The sequence below is a fragment of the Schistocerca serialis genome, chromosome 2 (genome assembly GCF_023864345.2).
Source record: "Schistocerca serialis cubense isolate TAMUIC-IGC-003099 chromosome 2, iqSchSeri2.2, whole genome shotgun sequence".
Taxonomy (NCBI): Eukaryota; Metazoa; Arthropoda; class Insecta; order Orthoptera; family Acrididae; genus Schistocerca; species Schistocerca serialis.
Genome location: NC_064639.1, coordinates 872,451,577 through 872,473,470, shown reverse-complemented (window position 1 = coordinate 872,473,470; position 21,894 = coordinate 872,451,577). Strand labels below are relative to the sequence as shown.

The 21,894-nt window shown below is 44.2% G+C and overlaps 1 protein-coding gene across 3 annotated transcripts in view; it reads right to left on the bottom strand.

Moving 5' to 3' along the window:
- Positions 1–6,476, bottom strand: part of LOC126456076 (uncharacterized) — a 134,016-nt gene extending 127,540 nt beyond the window's left edge. For all 3 annotated transcript variants that reach the window (XM_050091830.1, XM_050091832.1, XM_050091833.1), the window contains exon 1: positions 6,327–6,476. In XM_050091830.1, the coding sequence (XP_049947787.1) occupies positions 6,327–6,404 (78 nt within the window). In that variant the 5' untranslated portion in view covers positions 6,405–6,476. The remainder of the gene's footprint in view (positions 1–6,326) is intronic.
- Between the last annotated feature and the right edge of the window lie 15,418 nt (positions 6,477–21,894).

The window sequence follows — 21,894 nt, the reverse complement described above, 5'->3', positions numbered from 1 at the left end:
AAATTTCGGCTTCACTTATCTCCGGCTTTAGCCAGTTTTCAGTGCCTATAACGATTTGAGCATCAGTACTTTCTATCAGCTCTTGGAACTCTGGTACTTTCTCAACACAGCTACGACAATTTACAACTGTTATACCGCTGCTTCCTGGTAGCTAACGCGTTGTCAGACGCAGTTATTCTGCATGAAACGTTTTTTCATATCTGTATCATGTTCACGAGCAGTAATCGTAGGTTTTCTTACGTCGGGCAACACTGCAGAGATATATGAGAAGATACTCACCTGCAGATGGAAAAAGATCTGCTGGATATTGCGTTGTGTAGCGCTCAAGGTTATGACAATGCCACATAAATGAAGGCTATTCATCGAGAGCACAACAACAAATATTCGAAAACTTAGTTCAAAAACTCTGTTCACTCCGTACACTAATCATTCCTTAAATCTTCGTGCAGTTCATGCATCCATATGTGATCTGTTTTGGAACTGTAGAAAAGTTATGTTATATCTTCTCGTCTTCAACATATACATGAGAATGACTTAGAAAATAAAAAAAATAAAAAATAATGGAATAAGGTTTGAAATGACTGATAATCGCTGGAATGCTGATCACAATGCAGTTTAAATCATAATAATAAAACGTCGAAACCTTTGAAAGCATTCTGGAAGATATGCAAGATTAATGCAAGGCAAACCTTGATACCAGATATGCAGCAAGCATGATACTTACAGCTCTATGAGATTTTACCTTGTTCACCTACATCAACTTTTGGCACACGTTACTGGAGGAACTAAATTTAGTCCAACAATGTCTACAGTCTCCAAAAACGACTTTCAATTAAGCACTCGCTAAATTAATAGTCCCAGTTGAGTTTTTAGTCACGGAACGAACTACAATTATACACAACGCTGTTACTTTTGGCGCTAAAAATGCAGTGATATGGACATTAACTTTGACCTATCGAGAAAGGAGGGCAAATAAAACAATACCGGGAGAACTAGCTCATGGCGTAAGATTATCGGACAGTAGACTAAGTAGTTCGTCGGTCAGTGTTTGAATACGTAGATCGATCTATACAGTACAAAAACCGTAACAACGACAGACGGCCATGAAGGAAATCATGCAAATTTTCCAAACTTTCGGTAACAAAATTTGTTCTTGGAACTTCCGATGACGCTATGGCTGTAGCACTGGAGATTTCCGTGACTCGTTACCCAGTACAACACTAATGAACTAGTACTACATGACTATTTGTGTCTCAGTCGCATCATGCGAGAGAAATTTTTCTAAAGTGGATCTAATATAAAGTTATCTCCGCTCTACGTTGAATCAAGAACGACTAACCAGTCTGACCTTTTATCGGCTGAAAGAAATGTTTCGAATGAAACTGATATCAATGAAGTTTTAGAGAATTACAGTGAAATAATGGCACGAAAATATGTACCATAATACAATTAACAATAACTAGTATTTCATACTAACAAGGAGAACTACCCAGTGGTGCGAACAATTTCGTTGAAACTATCTACGCAAAGATGTAGTTTAAGATCCGAGGTACCACACACTGCAGCCCTTCAGCTTGGTGGGCGCTCGTTTGCCAGTAACTGACGAAAGAAAATATCGGAATTTTGTGTGACACTTAATAACCTTAAAAAAATTTACGTTGTATGTTGTGATTGCGTGGTGTAACGCATAGAATAACAGCTCCATGTGCAGGATGTTGTCGGTTTGATTCTCGTCACATGTACAATTTTTTTATATTTTAAATCTTTATTGAAATTACGTTAACCATTATTTTTATTCAGTTAATTAGTTTAAACGTAATTCTTTATTTCTATTCCTTTGTCACTTCATTTTAATCACCGTATGAACTTTTTCATTTGTTTCATTTTTCCTTATATCGCTCTTTTTTCAATTGGAATTTTTATGAATATGAATATAATTTTATTTATCTGTTATAATATTCAATTATTTGAAAATTCCGATCTACTAGTTAAAAAACAAATAATCTATTTATATTTGTGCAGTGGTGCGAAAAATGTATTTCTGGTACCAGATGTCCAATTTCTTTTCGTTTTTTGCGTGTTAATCGTCATACAAGCATTTAAAACATAACCTAAATACCTATTGCACTACGGACAAAATAACGCAGATGAAAATGTAAATGAAAGACGGGTTTATAAGTAAAACGAAATTCAAGCAAAATGGTTCTTCTGGCAACTTCCAGCCCCCCCCCCCCCACCCACCCCCGGGAAAGCAGAGCTCAGGACATATAGGGGTATTTACATGTCACCGGACGTCCAGCTCTCATGTCTACTGAAGACGGTGCTTGAACTTCTTCAGCCCCCAGTGCTGGCAGTGACGGTACGACTTCCTCTTGTAGTGCCGAGACAGTGGCGTCCGTGTCCAGTTGTGTGGAAGGTGACACTTCGTGTTCAGCGTATACATCCTCTTGGGTTGGTAACAAATGTTCAGACCTGACTCGTTCCAGCGATACCACTTAGGACTTCCCATTTTGGTCTATATGCATGGTATGTTCGTACCGAGAGAGAACTCTGTAGGGCCCAGAATATGGGGGCTGCAGCGGCAACTTGACAGCGTCTGTCCTTAGCATTAAAAGTGTACACGACAGTAAATCTTTGTGCACGAACGTAGTTACCGCCCCATGTCTCGAGACAGCGGATGGACGAAGTCTCCCGCACCGTTTGCAGTACATAAGGCAATTCGGTCTGTCGTGCCCCAGTTTGATCGGCGAAGAATTCACCGAGCAGTCTTAATGGTTCACCATAAACCAATTCTGCAGTGGATCCTCCTAAATCTGCTTTTAATACTGTACGAAGGTCCAACAAAACCAGAGGCAAAGCTGACGAGCAAGAGGATGTACTCGCTGAACACGAAGCGCCACCTTCCACACTAATGGACGCGGACGACACCGTCTCGGCACCACAAGCTGAAGTAGTACCGTCACTGCCAGCACTGGAGGCTGAAGAAGCTTAAGCACCGTCTGCAGTACACACGAGAGCTTGAAGTCGGAAGAAATATAAATACCCCTACATTCGCGGAGGTCTCCTCTACCTTGGGGGGGGGGGGGGGGGGGGGGTTGCCAGAAGAACATCTGTGAACGCACAGTGAAACGCAACATTATTCTCTGGCGACGAGCGCACAGACAATCCGCTTTTTATTAGTATTCTTTGTATTAACTTAGATCTTTCAGTTGATTGGTGTTCGAGCTTTAGGAAATGGAAGGTTACTGCCTGACGTTGGTCTTATCGAATGTCATCAACATCTCTGGTGTCCACTGCAAAGGTCGTTTGCCGCTGGGTCCTTCCCGGCTGGTGCTGACGTCAAAGGTGCCTGGATGGCCTCCGCAATATGCAGATGTTGTCTGTAGAAATTAACTGCTCTAAGGAACCGGCGTAGTTGATGATAATCGACGGGGCGAGCCATCTCTTCGATAATGGCAATTTTATCTTGCAGTGGACTGATGCCGGCTGTTGACAATGAGTATCCCAAGAATGGCACCTGACGTCGTCGAAGCAAACACTTTCATTCATCGACCGAAATACCATATGCATCAATGCGTTGGTAAACAGTCTTCAGATGCAATTCGTGCAACTTCTCGGACGCCTAAAAGACCAGGATATCATCGAGATATGCTAAGCAGTACGATAAACAGTACTTCGTCGACAAAACGTTGCCAAGTTTGTGTCGCATTTTTCAAACCAAACGGAATACGGAGGTTTCGAATAAGCTGAATGGTGTCGTGACAGCCCGTCTTCGGTATATCAGCAGGCGCTACCTGCTTCCTGGCAATCAATGACACTAGAAATGGTCGCGCCTGCTAGCGTTTGCGTAAAATCTCTGATATGTGGTATCGGATAGCGATAGGAGTAGTATAGGTATTGAGTGCCCGGTAGTCTCCACATGATGTCCAGGTCTCGTCTTTCTTCTCTACTAGATGAAGTGGTGATGACCAAGGGCTGTCGCCGGCCGCGGTGGCCGAGCGGTGGTTCTAGGCGCTTCAGTCCGGAACCGCGTGACTGCTACGGTCGCATGTTCGAATCCTGCCTCAGGCATGGATGTGTGTGATGTCCTTAGGTTAGTTAGGTTTAAGTAGTTCTAAGTTCTAGGGGACTGATGACCTAAGATGTTAAGTCCCATAGTGCTCAGAGCCATTTGAACCATTTGAACCAAGGGCTGTCGGATCTACGGACGACTCCCGAGCGCAAGAGTTTTTCGAATACTGCCTTCGCTGAGGCAAAACGATCAGAAGCTAACTGGCGTGGGTGCTAAGATACTGGTTGACCGAGTGTAAACCTAATGTGATGGGACATGTTGTGCTTAACTGACTGTGCACACGGCACGGATTCACAATTTTCTACGTGTGGCGTCAATCCCTGTCTGTCATCGAACATGGGCAGAGAACCTTGTCCTCAGATGCCTTTAATGCACTGCTTACCTCGACAGATGCTCGACGAGCCAACATCTACTTCAGCTGCATAATGAAACAAGAAATCCGGCTCCTGGAGTAGTCGGGCAATAACCTTTTATTTCCTTAAGCTCGAACACCAATCAACTGAAAAATCTAGTCAATACAAAGAATACTAACAAAAACCGAAGAGTCAAGCAGACTGTCCGCGCGCCCATCGCCACAGAATAATGCTTCGTTTCACTGTACATTCGCAGATGTTCTTCTGGCGTCTCCCACCGATATAATGGACGGAATAGTCTGGACGAAAATGCGGAGGGATCCTGAGATTAAGGAGACCAAGTAATGTTAGTTGAGGCTGAACATTTGTCATTCTTTCAGCTGGAGGAAACTGTATCAAAGGATCCCACAATAAATAATTACCAGAGCGTGCTGAAAGTATTTCCTCCGAATTTTGTATTCTTATCTCAGTATCGGTTGTGGTTTTACATGTCATGCACTTTACTATGTCGGCTTCGCCTCTTCGAGGACGCAAGTCGCAAACCTCCGACGCTAGACGGCTTCAAATGGCAACGTGTAACATGGCTGTGTGTAACATAACTACGCCAGTGCGCGAGAAACAGCGTGCTATAATCGAGTTTCAAATTCGAAGAGTTCGTCCACACGTGGAGAACTCTCTCCTTCAGAATGACAAAGATAGACCACTCGCGAGGGCGGCGACATCTGCAACAATCTGACGCCTTGAATGTGCTGGATTGCAAATCTGCCTTCTTCATTGATAACACACACACGTTACGCCGAACAAACTGAAAATTTACTTTCAGTAGCTAACTTTATCGAAAACTGTGTTATTAGTTGATCAATAAAAAATCCCTAATTAAGTGACTCCGAGCTAAAGTCTTCACTTTTTTATGTAGTTGATATGATTGAACAGGGCCTTGAAGACCGCTCTCTCTTTTGTAGGTCTATTTCACTCCACATGACGCTTCCTGCTAAAATCATTCGCTATTTCTTTTCTACGCGAAAGACATCTATTTACTTTATACAAGTTTTGGAGTCTATTCTTTCCCGTTCCGAAATAGCCCAGACGCGGCCATGTTGGATCTAAATTTTTCCTTGTATGTCTAAGACACTGAGACTCGAGACAAAGGAAGCTAATTAGCTCAAAACTGTCCTCAGCTGATCTAACTTCATCCACAAGGAAATACTTACGCAAATACAGATTTAGTAGTGTTATGAATCTGTTCACCATTTACTTTGCGTTGCAAGAGTTGAAGCCTCATATAGTTTCGTGAATCTCCCTCTGCTGTTATCCATCAACTTCTTTACATCTAAAACTCACTTGACATTTAGTCGTCATCAACAATTCTTTCTTTCGCTTACGCCATAGTCCTGCAGCGAACGCAGGGTCGGCGTGGTTACAACGGATTTGGCAATGTTAGCCGAGGGATGGCCGGATGCCCTTCCTGCCGCCACCTCGTACCCCCCCAGGACGGAATCAGTGTACTGCATCTAGTGTAAAGCGTGAAATAGTGCGGACGTGTTGCAAATGTCTGCGACACGTGTAACTGCGGCGGAACTTGGGGACCAGCCTGGTATTCACCTAGCGGGATGTGGAAAACCGCCTAAAAACCACATCCAGGCTGGCCGGCACACCGGCCCTCGTCGTTAATCTGCCGGGAGGATTCGATCCGGGGCCGGCGCGCCTACCCGAGTCCAGGAAGCGGGCCCCCTGCGCCTCCCCCCACCCCTTCCTCATGTGTGTTTTTATAAGCTCCGGTAGTGGCGATCACCTAGAACTGTGCTGATGAGCCATAGGAGGGTGAGGTCGCGTAAAATTCCACAGGGAAACATGCAGTAGGTTCAGCGGTTGATGGAGAGAAAGGCAGTGCGGATACTCACGCCGAGGGCGAGGTTGGCGCTGGTGATGGCCGCCACCGCCGCCGCCACCAGCAGCCTCAGCAGCGCTGCGGGTCCCATGCTGGGCGCCACTGGATGATCACCCTCTACCTCGCCTCTCTAGCTCCGCCTCTCTACCCCTACCACCACCCCGATCACTGCTCTGTCCTGCGCTGCCGTGGTCGCCGTTCTGCCACCCAGCGCCGTCTGTCGTCCCCGGCTGTCCTGCTCTTTTGTAAACGCGCCGACACACGTCACAAAGCACTCCCTCTCCACTGCGCGCTTGGTCACCGCCGATACCATCTCTCCCCCATCCCTCGTCCACCATACCTGTGCCAGCCGGTCCTCCTGGTCTTCCTGTTTTGCAGCACCTGTCAGCTGTAGGAGCATAATTCGCGATGTGGCGTTCCCCATTTCATTTCCCGACGACCTTCTCTACTTTATTTTTCTAATTTGGGAAGTCGGGCTCGGCGACTACTCTACCTTGGCAGGTCAGATGAATACTTGGACTCCAAAAGCCTTACTACCGACACACGAGCCTGTCAAACTGAAATTGCGGAATCGCACTGTTCCTCTAGGAAGAATTTTTCCTTTTTTTGGTTAGGATTCCAATTTACCAGGTGTAGAAGTATGAAAGCGGAATTTGGACTCCAAAAGCATTACTATCGACACACGAGCCTGTCAAACTGAAATTACGGCATCGCACTGTTCCTTTAGGAAGAATTTTTCCTTTTCTGATTAGAATTCCAATTTTCCAGGTGCAGAAGTGTGAAACCGGAATTTGGTTGCAATAATTATATGTCTGTTGTTTGAAACTGATAAACAATATTTTATTCAAAATAATCACCACCGCTATTTATAAGTTTCTCCCACTTCTCCGGCAAGCTATGAATGTCACGCCAAAAACACAGTTATTTTTTTCAAGCGAACCACTCGGCGAGCTGTTTTCGTACACTTTCATACTGTAATGCCACTTCATCGGACGAGAAATGAAAATCAAAAATTAGCTCCAAAATTCCCAAAGATTTCCCCAAAACAAGTCCCAAATTCCATGAAAAATGAACAAGCGAACACTATTATTAGGATATTAACCAGTAATTGAATCAGGAATTTAATACTTAGTGATTTATTAACATACGAGAGAAAGATAGGATTCCAGTAAAATCAAACTCAAAATTCAAAATCATAGTAAATCGCATAATCATTATAATTAAAATTGGCAAAGTAGAACCAACGTTCCCAAAGAATACTCCTTGTGAGTACATTCTGAGATTCGTGGGTAATGGCTAAGGATAATTCAATCCATTGTCACTACGTTACGAGAGTTAGCCGAAGCAGGTCATACTTTGCAATGCTCGTATATGTAGGCGCAATTACATTGTTTTTTTTCTTCAGAATTGATTATTGTGATCTACTATGACGCAGTGAAACGATACTTTCACTTCAGAAATTACGTTATTTAGAATTCAGATAGAGGACTTGCATGTATTAGACAGAAGTGACTTTTAATTAGATAACCTGAAGTTTACACTATTTAGGAAGTGAACACAGATAGACAATTTCATTCGTAATAACTAATGGACTATGGAACTTGGTGATAGTTACGAAGCATGTAATTTATAATTCCCCCCAACACCTGGGAAAGCTTCTTCCTCACGGCTCCGTTAGGAAGTGACTAATATTGTGTAATAAAGCAACATATCGTGTCAATTCACGCATTTATTATTCAAGTTTTACAATATTATTTATAGAGATAACGTGCTGCGATATTATTTGACTGAAGCGCTCGGTGCTTATACAGAAACTCTTTGTCGTTAGGAATTAATAACACTGTTACGATTGATTATAGATTTGAGATTACAACCGGTCTATAGGGAATTTGGTGTCGCTGGAACTAATTTGAACTTATCATTAACATTTAAATAGCAACTGATAAGCCATAGATTATAAAAGATTTAATTACATTTGGTGAAGTAAATATATCGCACAATTCGCGAGTTCAGTTCATCAATGTTCTGTTCTGTTTGTAACCCCCCGTCGATACCGATACATAAGAAAGAACAATCTCATTTCTCTACCGCTGTGTGTTAGCCAAGACCGAAGATCCGAAGGACGTTACAATACGAACTGAAGGGTGTTTCAGCGAGAGCGTGTCCCAGTGATGCAAACAGATGATAATCGGACGGAGGCAAGTCTGGAGAACAAGCTGCATGCCCTAATATTTCACAACTGAACGCCTTGATCGTTCACCAGGCCCGTTTTCCTGTGTGTGATGGAATGTTATCGTGGTACAATATGACTGTGTGTTGCCTTTTTCCATATTCCGGTCGTTTTTCACGTAATGCTCGATCATTTGCTGTTGGTAGCGATCAGTGTTAACAGACTCACCAGGTTTTAGCAGCTCATTATAGATGACACCCTTCTGATCCCACCGAACAGAAAGCATTGTTTTCTTTCCAAAGCGATTTGGTCTTGCAGTGAATGCCGATGGTTTGCCTGGATTCGCCCATGATTTACGACGCTTAGGATTCTCAAAATATATCATTTCTCATCATTATTCGATGGAGGAAAGACTTTCTGTTGTATCTGGCGTGCAGCATTTCACAAGAGGTATTTCGATTTGCTTTCTGTCTTTCATTCAGTTTACAATGTAACTTTTAATCCGTCTTGATTGCAAAATGTTTATTCATATGACCGGTTTCGGTGACGCAGCATGTGAAAGTTGCTGTACTTGGACGGGTTACTCCTGTAACCGAAATATCAGATCTGAAGATGGTTCTAGAGGAACCGAAACCGGTCATACGAGTAAACATTTTGCAACCAAGACGGATTAAAAGTTACATTGTCAAATCTCTGATTGCGGCTATCCTATCATATATTATGTCTGTTTTTGCAAAATTTCATTCAGTTCATGCAGAACCCATTTTCCCAGTTCCTGTATCTTTCCCACAGCTTCCAGCCGAAAAGAAACGGCTTTCGGCGTCACATTCAATTGTTCCGCGAGTTCCTGTTGAGTTTGAGTATCATCTTTACCCAATAAGACCAGCAATTCGTTGTCTTCGAAGTCTTTAGGTCTTTTCCCATCCTCGTCGTTTCTCACGTCAAAATCATCACTTTTGAATTTTTAGGACCATTCGAAGCACAGTGTTTTCCCATCAGCATGTTCGCCGAAAGCTTCGAGAAGCATTCGATGCGATTCTGCAGCAGTTTCCTTCAAATGACAACAGAAAACCAACGCTGTCCTCAAATCTTATTTCGCAGGCACAAAACTAGACACGTTTATGGGTTTGAAACAGATACCGATGTATGCAACTTAGGTTACTGTCTGTTGACATTGGTCGTCAGCCGTTACAGGAAGCAGATGGCGCTGCAGACTCGGTCTCACGGGTCCTACATTGACGACTAGCATCATCTATAGGGAAATTCCTGTTTCATACTTCCACACCTGGTAAAAGGAAGGCATCCTGGTATGAAAAGAAATGGCAGACCAGACGTTGTTGTCAGACGGTATGGCGAACGACAGGCAGGCTGGTACCCCACCGCTGCCCAGGGCGCTGTTGGGGCTTAGTTCGAAGCAGTCAATGATATTCCAGGCCAAAAACGTGTCTGGAGACGCCCAGGACAATAGTGGGATACCAACTTGACTGTAGGCCACCATATGGCCCGCGAACCAGGAGCGATGGTCTGTAGTGCCTTTTCATATCATAGCAGGACCCTTTGGCTGTCATTCATGGAACACTTGCAGCACAGCGGTATGTCTACGATACTCTAAGCCCTGTTTTGGTGCCCTTCATGGCAAGCCATCCCAGCCTTACATTGCAGCAAGATAATGTCCTCCCACACACGGAGAGAATTTCTACTTCTTGTCTTCGTGCATGCCAAATCTTACCTTGGCTACCAAGGTCGCCGGTTCTCTCCCCAATTGAGAAAGTTTGGAACATTATGGGCAAAGCCCTCCGACGATCTCGGGATTTTGACGATCTGATAGTCTAATTGGACAGAATTTGGAACGATATCCCTCTGGAGGACATCCAACAACTCTTTTAATCAATGCCAAGCCGAATAACTGCTTCCATAAGGGCTGTGCAACAACGCGTTATTGACTTGCTCAGTTGGTTGAAGCTTGATAAATCAACCATTTTTTTAAAATTGTCGTCATTTGTTTGTGTGCACTTCTACATTACATCTACCGATTTCGCCGCTCGGTCTAAGGCGTCTTGTCAAAGTCCGCGCAGCTCCCCCCGTCGGAGGTTCGAGTCCTTCCTCGGGCATTGGTCTGTGTGTCGTCCTTAGCGTAAGTTAGTTTAAGTTAGATTAAATAGTGTGTAAGCTTAGGGACCGATGACCTCAGCTGTTTGGTCCCATAAGACCTTACCACAAATTTAAAAATTTTCTACCGATTTCCGTCCCACTCAGATAATTCCTTCGCGGTACTTTTTTTTGTCTTAGTATGTATTTTTCCCATAAATGTAACTTTTGTTACTGCAACAGTAAATGTTTCACGAGTTAAATTTGGTGATTCAGACCTTATACCAAATTCTCGGATTATTTCAGCTATGCTTTCAGCGTCAGGTCACACAAATAGTGTCATAATAGGTTTCCCCCTACCAGCACGAGGGACACAACTTATCGATGGCTTCTCGACAAGAAACGTGTCCCAGTGTGGACAATGTAGTGCTTGCCTCCTGGAGCAGACACTTGTGCAATAAACTTTCGTGAAAGTGAACTTTATTTGTCACGAAAAACTTCGCTGCGAGTTCAAATGGTTCAAAGGGCTCTAAGCACTGTGGGACTTAACATCTGAGGTCATCAGCCCCCTAGACTTAGAACTAATTAAACCTAACTAACCTAAGGACATCACACACATCCACGCCCGAGGCAGGATTCGAACCTGCGACCGCAGCAGCAGCGCGCTCGTTTCTAGTTATAAAGTGTCAAAAACTGATAGTGACGAACTTTCTTTACAAAAAAATTAGGAGAAATACTAATTAAATGTGCCATGACTTACAAAGAACAGTTATATGCGAAACTAATATCTATGATCATTGTCATTCTTAGAACAAATGCTTTGATGACATTTTCTTTGTTCTCACTTCTTCTTCCTCGATTTCTGATGTATCTTGTGCGTGTTGGAGACCGGACGTGGTTGATATAAGTGTGGTTTTGTAATTTCAAGCAATAGATAAAATTTATTTTACCTAATTTTGTACTTTCTTATTGTAGTATTTGGTAAACCCACCGGCCTACCCTTTAAGAAGTGTTTGTGAATATTTTAAATAACGCGCAAGAGAGGCAGATGCTATTCATATTGTTGTCGGCCTTTTTAAGGCCGATCACATTATTTCACTATACTTCTGAAATGATTAATAATATTTAACTCGGACTGTTTAAAAAATAATACTAATAACACTCCTTCAGAATGGTTAGGTATTTTGCTTAATTTGAAGGAATTTTACGTAAAAACATCGTGCTTGTGTGTGTGATAGAATCTGTGGCAAAGACGATGTTTTATCAAAAAGAAAGCAGATATGTATCCAGAGAGGTTTCAAATATTACGAGATGGTACCTGCAGTTGTTCATACTATGATAGCTGGATATTTTATTAAAGAACTACAGTTGGTATTTAATAAAAAGATAGCCCTGAGAGCTTACTAGCCGTAATTTTTAGCTCTACCCGCAAGAGACAGTTTAATACTGTGTGGTTGTAGTTTTTGTTTGTAGGTGAGATGTATTTTCTGATAAAGCAGATGAACAATTAATAGGATCTTACTACCAAAGAGAACTGCTATTACATATGTGCATGCTGCTTCAGTTTAAAGGAAATTTCAAAGTTAAAGCTAGCTACCTGAGTTTTAATACATTCAGGATCCTCGCAAATTGTTTTGAGTGTATATTATGAAAGTTTCACGTAATATAGTACGCAAACAGTACTAAACTAGGCCCACATCCAAAAATTTATTATACACAACCGAGCTTTATCAGATAAGTACGACACATTTCACAGCGTGTGCATGTCTCTACAATACATTAACACAATAACACGATTCATACAGACAGACATTCTTCACCCCACGACACGGTACACACCACAACAGGTATAACTGAAGGTGTGTTCCAAACAAACATCGCTATTACGCACAGGTACACAAAACATAGTCTGAAACTTTTGCAATTCATTGCAATCCAAACGAGGTAATGTCGGAAATAAGTCCGCCTTTATTTTCCCTCGGTCGATGAACTGGAACGGTACGCATTCAGCCTCGTGATGTTGGGAAGCGGCGGCTCCAAGGTTGGGAGTGAGGTCGCTCTGACCCCAAGCCCTGACCTCGCTCGTTAATTCAGTGCGACCGCTAAATAACACGCCAACCTTATCTACGCACGTGGTTTTATTGTTTCGGTCAAACAGGAGTAAGTAATCTACATTATATGCTACAAAGCATACGTACATTGTGCAGGACGCGTTCCCGGAAACGCAAACACATACTGACGCGACATACATCGGGTTCGCGTGTTAATTCAGTCCGCCACACGTCCTTCCGCGGTGCACAATAAACCATTAACGTTGTCTGCAGACACGTGACTGTAATTGTTTCGCTAAATCAGGAGCGAACAATGTACGTGCAGTGTTCCAGAGCACACGAACTGTGTCCACCGCATTCCCGCAACTGTGGGGATCCCGACATGCTTGACGAAACTCTCGACAGTCATCGCAGTAGCGTCAGCAACAGCCAACTACATCACTGCTGTCGTTCTCTGCTCCTACCCTCACTACATCTGAAGCGACCAACGTCTACCGTCTCCGGAGTAGCAGCCTCTTTTGAAAGTTCTCCAGCCCTGCTCTTCCATCAGTGTCTGCCCCGATAGTTGCTGGCACGGTAGCTCAGCGTGTTCGGGTCAGAGAGCTGGTTGGCCTCTGTAATAAAAAACTGAGTAGAAGGATCAACAAACGAACTTGACCGGATGTCATGTGATGTCCACAACGACAAAAAAAAAAAGATAGTTGAGTGGTCAGCGTGGCGGCTTGTCACTCTAAGGGGCCCGGGTTCGATTCCCGGCTGGGTTGGAGATTTTCTCCGCTCAGGGACTGGCTGTTATGTTGTCCTCATTATCATTTTCATTCTCATCAGTGGAAGGCAGTGGGAAACCACCACTGGAATCACTTCCCAAGACGATCATGCGGTGGACCTCTCTAACGAGGCTCCCCATGACAAAACCTGCCCCTAAGGCAGAACACAAAGTTTCTTCCATCAGTCATCAAGTAACCTGCGCCCTCATGCTTGTATTCATGGTTCGTCGTGTATACACTGATGGAAAAAAATCTCAGCACCAAGAAGGAGTTGTGCGACATAAACGAAACATGGCAGGCGTGTTTCTATATCTGGAAGAACCACTACAAGGAAGCAAATCAGCTTTCCTTTAAATAAACGCTGTAACGTTAGTGAGCGCTAGCTGCCTTTGAGATTGAAAGTGGTGAGCTGAAGTTAGTCAAGAATGCCTTTAACCCTATAACGATCGGCCGAAAAATAGCGTCAAGAACGGTCAGGCTGGGTCAGTGGGACCCAGTAAATAAAACGCTTATGACAAATGGTTCAAATGGCTCTGAGCACTATGCAACTTAACTTCTGAGGTCATCAGTCGCCTAGAACTTAGAACTAATTAAACCTAACTAACATAAGGACATCACACACATCCATGCCCGAGGCAGGATTCGTACATGCGACCGTAGCGGTCGCTCGGTTCCAGACTGTAGCGCCTAGAACCGGCTTATGACAAGTGTCAGATAGTATATTTACATCAAATGACGAATTTTTTGTTCCGGCAGTACTAAATGTGATAGTGATATTATTTCAACTCAAGTGTCAGATAGTATATTTACATCAAATGACGAATTTTTGTTCCGGCAGTACTAAATGCGATAGTGATATTATTTCAACTTTTTGAAATATATTTCTTTGTAATACTAAATTTACGTAAACTGGAAACAAAAGTAAATTTGATTGAAACTTTCACCAGACCTGCAGGCCGACGCGCTCTGCCACCCGTCTGGTTCTACATTACTGTGCTCACACGAATTCTATACGACTTCGCTCTCCGCCTCCTTCGCTATGCTTTCCACATGTGCATCCCTGGTCGAGTGCATTACTACACGTCCCACTGACCTGTCGGACTTGCGCATGCAAATCGACGAGCTCCTCTCCCAGAATGATGCCCGCATCACATCTGCCTCCGCTGAATTGTCACGTGCACAGCATACCATACATCGTCTATCTGCAGACCCGCAACGAGGCGGTACATCACACACCTCTACAGCGGCTTCTCGTAAATCTGCTCCTGTGTCGAGCATTCCACCACCTGCCTTTGTTTTCTCACTGCCGCAGACGAACCTACAAGACGAATCTGCAGGCTTCGCTCCTGCATCTTGTCTTCCATCGCCGACTTCAGCCGACGCCCCGCCTACTCTGCCCCAGTTCACCAAAGTCAGTGAACCGACCTTGCCTGCAGATAGCTTCTTGACCCCTATTGCCGACCCTCCTACGTGAGTATCAGCCTTCAGTAATGGCACTTGTCATAGGATCAACACCACCGATATCCCACCTGTTCGTTATAAGGCCAGGCACCTTAACGCTTCCAAACTTCTGTGCTCGAAGGAGATCGTTCAGGATCTCTTGGCTTCGGGCGTCCTTCGCCTCTCCGATAGCAACTGGTCTTCGCCTATTCACGTTGTTCTCAAAAAGCACGGCACTTTACGCATGAGCAGGAACTACAAGTCCCTTAATGCTTGCACCATTATCGATAACTACCCCATCCCACATATCCAGGATTTCACGCAATTACTCCATGGTTCTAACTTTTTCTCCATTTTAGATTGTTCCAAGGCATATCATCAGATTCCTATGCATCCACCGGATATTCCGAAGACGGCCATCATCACACCCTTCAGCCTATTTGAATACTGTTACATACCTTATGGATTGAAAAACGCTGCGCAGGAATGGCAGCGGTTCATTGATTCCATTTTGCTTCCTCTGCCATTTGCTTATGCATACTTAGATGATATACTAATCTTTTCCTCCTCCGCTGAGGAGCATCAAGTTCACCTCGATGCAGTCCGTTTGGCCCTCGCTGCCAACGGCGTGGTGATCAGTTTGGTTGGTTGGTTGAGGAAGGAGCCCAGACAGCGAGGTCATCGGTCTCATCGGATTAGGGAAGGAGGGGAAGGAAGTCAGCCGTGCCCTTTCAAAAGAACCATCCCGGAATTTACCTGGAGCGATTTAGGGAAATCACGGAAAACCTAAATCGGGATGGCCGGACACGGCATTGAACCGTCGTCCTCCCGAATGCGAGTCCAGTGTCTAACCACTGCGCCACCTCGCTCGGTGGCGTGGTGATCAAACATGATAAATCTCAACTGCGTTCCACATCAGTTACCTTCCTAGGCCATACTGTCTCTGCTGATAGCCTCCGACCGACCAGTTCTCGTGTCGAAACCATACTTGATCTACCCCTCCCTGAGGCTTATGCTCAACTTTGTCGTTTTCTGGGTATGGCAAACTTTTACCGCCGCCATATTTCTCAAGCTGCCTCCATCCAAGTGACCCTCACCGACGCTCTCTCCAGAAAAAACACCACTAGGAAACGGAAGTTGGAGTGGACCAAATCCATGCTTGACGCCTTTGGCAACCTTAAAACTGCCCTCGCTAAAGCCATCACACTCGTCCACTCTGACTCTGAGGCCAGTGTCTCGATCACGACTGATGCCAGTAACTCAGCTGTGGACGCTGTTTTACAACAGCACGCATCTGACTCCACCCAACCCCTTCGCTTCTTTTCCAAGAAACTGACTAAGAGCCAGTGCAAGTGGTCGGCTTTCGACCGTCAGCTCCTCACTGTGTACAAGGCTATTAAACATTTCCGTACTGACCTCGAGGGGCGACCTTTCACGATCTATACAGATCACAAGCCACTCATGGATGCTATTCGTAATCCAGCTAAGTTACTTCCATTGAGGCGTTTCCACCATATGGACTACATCTGTCAGCACTCTTCAGACACCTGCTATATCCACAGTGTGGAGAACATTGTGGCAGACTACCTTTCCCACATCTGCGTGCTAATTGCACCGCTGAATCTGGAGGAACTCGCCTGACTACAAGCCGACGACGATGACGTACAGTGAATAATATCAGGCAGCGAAACATCGCTCTCTGTCCAGCCCCGCATACTACATGGGTCGACGATCCCTGTCCGTTGTGACACCTCTACAGGCACACTCTGCCCCATGTTCCCTACAGCCCTTCGTCATAGGGTATTTACTGCCTTGCACGGCTTAGCCCACCGTTGAATGCAAGCCATTATGTGGCTGGTTATGGAGCACTTCGTCTGGCCTGGCGTGAATCTCAACTGCCGCAATTGGAGCTGTGCGTGCGTCCTGTGCCAGCGCAGCAAGGTCGGCAGTCACGCTCAGCCTCTGTTGGGCAAGTTTTACATTCCAAAGGGGCGTTTTCAGCACGTCCATATCGACGTCGTTGGTCCCCTGCTCCCTTCCGAGGGTTATAGATAGATCTTATCGATCATCGACCTTGTGACCCGCTGGACTGAGGCAGTCCCACATATTGGCATCACGGCCATGACCATTGCCCATTCTTTCGTCTTGGCGTGGGTTGCTCGCTTCGGCTGTCCCCTGTCTCTCACCACCGATCAGGGACGCCAGTTTGAGTCCGCCCTCTTTGCACAACTCTACGAACCCTGCAGCGTAGCCAAATTTCACACTATGGCTTACCAGGCGAATGACCTGGTGAAGCGGTGGCACCGCACACTCAAGGCCGCACTAACGTGCCACGGTGGCCTATGGTCAGAGGCCCTCCCATGGGTCCTGCTGGGTATTCACTCGGCCCATAGAGAAGATTTGAATGCCTCACTCGCTGAGATTCTGTACGGCGAACCCCTCCTTCTTCCCGTCGAGTTCGTTGAGGATTCACCTTCAGCCACAACCGAGGATCTCCCCGCCCTGGTCGAGCGGGTTTGTACACACGTTGCACACCTCCGCACCCCCAAACCACTCAGCCTGTGTTTGTCCACAAGGACCTTGCTTCGTGCGCCTTTGTGATGCTGCAGGACGACACTATGCGACCAGCCCTGCAGCTACGTCGCGGTACGAACACGTTCGTCATCCACCTACATGAATGGCCACAGACAGCGTCTGTTAATCGACTGAAACTGTGGTCACACACCGACCTGCCTCCCGACTCTGCCAAAACCTGCCTTCAGCTGACGCGCCCTATCTTTGTGACTTTGATTCTTTGGACTGCTTTGTTCTAGCGTTCGTTTTCGGCGCGTAACTTGTTCAACTGCCATGTTGTGTTATGTACCAGTGATTAATAAATGCGTACTCGATACTTAATATGTGTTTCCAACCGAACCTATGTGATAACCACAGATTCAAGAACTAAATCAATCAATGGATTGTTAAAAAATGACTGCCATGATTCTAATGGTGAATGTGCATCCGTCACAGCTCAAATACTTCCAAGCAAACGCACCGTAACTATGTTGTGATGACTTGTTCGAACGCTTTGTGGGAAACAACTTCTTCTCCATTTAGTTGCTCTGTTCCTTCCTTTATAATCAGAATTGTCTTCTTCACTCTCATCATCATACAAAATTCTGTAAATTTCGCTGTATGAAAGATTTTCTCTCGCCATTTTATATTGTAAACTACTGACAATGATAGTTCAGTTTTAAGACAAAGCAAATAGTTGGCAAAGTAGCTCAGTGTTAGGCCTACACCAAAATAAAAATGGGATCGCATTGGCGGAAATTAGTAACATCAATGGCCGGGCTGGCTCTGATAGACGTTCACGCTTTTTGGCAGACTGCCAAACAATGAATAAACAAAGCAAAACCTCATTCACGTGAACGCTTTCTCTCGGACGTTTCCGGAAGCTAGCAGAGCACTCGTCTGAAATCAGCAACTATAAGAATACACAAAAGCTAGTGCGCCTCACAGACCTAGCTTGACCGTTCTAGGTTTAATGCAAAAAAGATCGCGTAAAAGGGCTAGGAAAAGCTGGATCTTTCTGCTGTGATACTGCAGAAGATCTACATCTACAGCAGCAATCTGAGCAGAAGTCGTCACCACAGCGACACAGCGAATTGTTACAAATCGATTACTTCAAGGACAGCTCCGATCCAGACACCTTGTAGTGAGCATTACAGCTACCACAAACCACCGCTATTTTCGACTTCATTGGTGTCAAGTGAGAGCTCAGTGAAGGCCAATGTGGAGGTCTGTTGCGTTTTCTGATGAAAGCTGGTTCTGCCTCGGTGCAAGTGATAGCCGCGGTTTGGTTAGAAGGAGGCCAATTGAAAACCTGCAACCAACCTGTCTGTGTACTATCCACACCGCACCTACACCTGAAGTGTAGTCTCGTAGTTATCCCACGTACCCTAACAGCAAATCTGTACGTCAATCTGGTGATTCGATCTGTTATGCTTATAAAACACTAATACGACCTATTCTTGAGTACTGCTCGAGCGTTTGGGATCCATATCAGGTCGTATTGAGGGAGGACATAGAAGCAATTCAGCGGCGGGCTGCTAGATTTGTTACTGGTAGGTTTGATCATCACGAGAGTGTTACGGAAATGCTCCAGGAACTCGGGTGGAAGTCTCTGGAGGAAAGGAGGCGCTCTTTTCGTTAATCGCTACTGAGGAAATTTAGAGAACCAGCATTTGAGGCTGACTGCAGTACAATTTTACTGCTGCCAACTTATATTTCGCGGAAAGACCACAAAGATAAGATAAGAGAGATTAGGGCTCGTACAGAGGCATATAGGTAGTCATTTTTCCTCGTTCTGTTCGGGAGTGGAACAGGGAGACAAGATGCTAGTTGTGGTACGAGGTAGCCTCCGCCACGCACCGTATGGTGGATTGCGGAGTATGTATGTAGATGTAGATGTAGATATGCTGGTATTCATGACCAGCTTTCCATGGGATGTTTTCAAACAGGATAACACTGACCCAAATATCACTGTCTAACCAAACACGCTCTCCAAAGTGTCAACATGTTGCCTCGGCCTGCTCGATCTCCAGATGTGTCTCGAATCTAGCGCATAAGGGACAACATTGGATGACAACTGCAGCATCATCCACAACCAGCATTAACCGTCCCTACATTAACTGACTAAGTGCAACAGGCATGGAACTCCATCCCACAAACTGACATCCGGCACCTGTACAACACTATGCATGCATGTTTGTGTGCTTGCATTCAACATTCTGGAGATTACATCAGTTATTCATGTACCAGCATCTTACATTTACAGTGGCTTATTTCTCTCCTACATTAACCTGCGATCTCACAGTGTTAATCAGTTAAAGATGTTACCCAGATACATACATTTTCGAAATTTCATTACTCTACATTAATTATTATTTGGTGCTGCGAATTTTTTCCGTCAATATATTTTCTCTTAGCCCTCACTCTATGAGGGCATTTTTGTCTCACTCAGTACTATTTGGGTCAATAGACACCAAGGAATTTGCTATGGATACATTGCCAGTATTTTAACAAACTAACATGAGACCATACATTTCACTTGTTCAATGTAGCAGTAATGATTCTACTTTCATAAATATTACGTTCAAGAAACTAGAAGAAATTTTTATTTGGGTCATATTGATCCCAGTGATTTTTGTTGTTGTTGCTGTTGTTGTGGTCTTCAGTCCAGAGAATGGTTTGATGCAGCTCTCCATGCTACTCTATCCTGTGCAAGCTTCTTCATCTCCAAGTACCTACTGCACCCTACATCCTTCTGAATTTGCTTAGTGTATTCATCTCTTGGTCTCCCTCTACGACTTTTACCCTCCACGCTGCGCTCCATTACTAACTTGGTGATCCCTTAATGCCTCAGAACACGTCCTACCAACCGATCCCTTCTTCTAGTCAAGTTGTGCCATTAATTCATCTTCTCCCTAATTTTATTCAGTACCTCCCAGTGATACTCAACGTAAAACATCATGAACAGATTTTAATGTACTGTAAATATTATACTGACCAAAATTCTATTGACTCAGAGAGAGAAAGTCGTATATTTTGAGAAAAAATAGCTTTGGAAGCTAGGGACAAATGATTTGCCATTGTTCTTATGGCATCATATTTACCCCAGTGCTCCTGGGAAGGGTACAAAAATAGTTGGTGGATGAACCCTAATAATGGGTACAAAAATGAACGGGAAGTAATAGTTTCATAGTTTCAGGAGTTCCGTGCAACAGCTTTTCAACATAACATTTATCTTTCTATTTTCATAAATGTTATATTCAATACATAAAGAAAGAATTGAATTTGGGCTCATACTGACGCCAGTGATACTGAATGAAAAAGCTATGAATAAATTTTAATGTGGTATAAGTATGGAAATGAATTAAATATCAATGGATAAAATTGACTCTAAGGGAGAACGTCATACGTTTTGGACAGAACAGTTTTGAAAACGAAGGAGATATATATTTCCAATGTAATTATGGGGTCATATTTACCCCATTGGTACTAGGAGAGTTAAAGCGTGTTTACAACAGCGAAAATAAGAGAAAAGTGTAAGTCGAGATGTCCCGATGGGAAAACACATTTAGGAATGTTTTCGTTCGCATTCTCTCGAATACACGTGTCTCGACGCTCAAGGATGCTGAATGTCGCAATGTGGACAGGTAGACGTATCGAATATTGACGGACGTGACGATTACATCCCCAGTGTCTTGTCGCGAAGGGGAGCGCAGGTGACCCCGTATGCTCCACACTAAACACAGTCAGCAGTCATCCGTAATGTCTTATGGAGTGACAGTAGAAGGCATTTTTCGCGACGATATATTCAATTGCGAATGGTTCTTTTCAGTTGGTGGAGTGCTAAAAAAGCCGTTCAGCTGCTCTGTTTCAACCGAAACTTTTATTTTTTCCATTACGAAACTAGATACTAACAAAAATATTATACTGTAACCAACTACACAAATCACTTTAAGTTAAAGTTCACTGGCACCGTAGACTGCAGTAACCCTTTATAGACCAGACAGTGTTCTCGGTTTGCGATGGCGGGATGGGAGGTAGACAGTGTTAGCAAGCTTGTGAATCTCCGCAACTTTTGTGTGCCGCATCGGTGCACTTCTGCTGCCAGTTGAATCCAATGCTGACAGATGGAGATAGATTTCCCGTTGCATCGAAAATATGGCCACTTTGAAGACTGGCGGGAATTTTAAATCAAACACTGAATACTTTTGTATTAATTTCGAGTATAAGACGCACCTGAATTTTGGAGGCAATTTTTCGAAGAAAAAAGTGCGTCTTACAGTCCGTAAAATACGGTAGCATTTTGTAGTGTACTTAGAGGAAGAATAAAAAGTGCTGTGTGAATCTCAAAATTTGCTTCTATATCTTCAAGTAAATAATTTTTCACTTTCTCTTGGGCACCGAAAGTTCTGAAAACAGCCGTAACGTATCTCTAATTTCCTACCCTTCCTCTAATACATGAATCTGCTCACAGCTTCTATTCGCAGAAAACTGCGAATACAATCGTTGGAA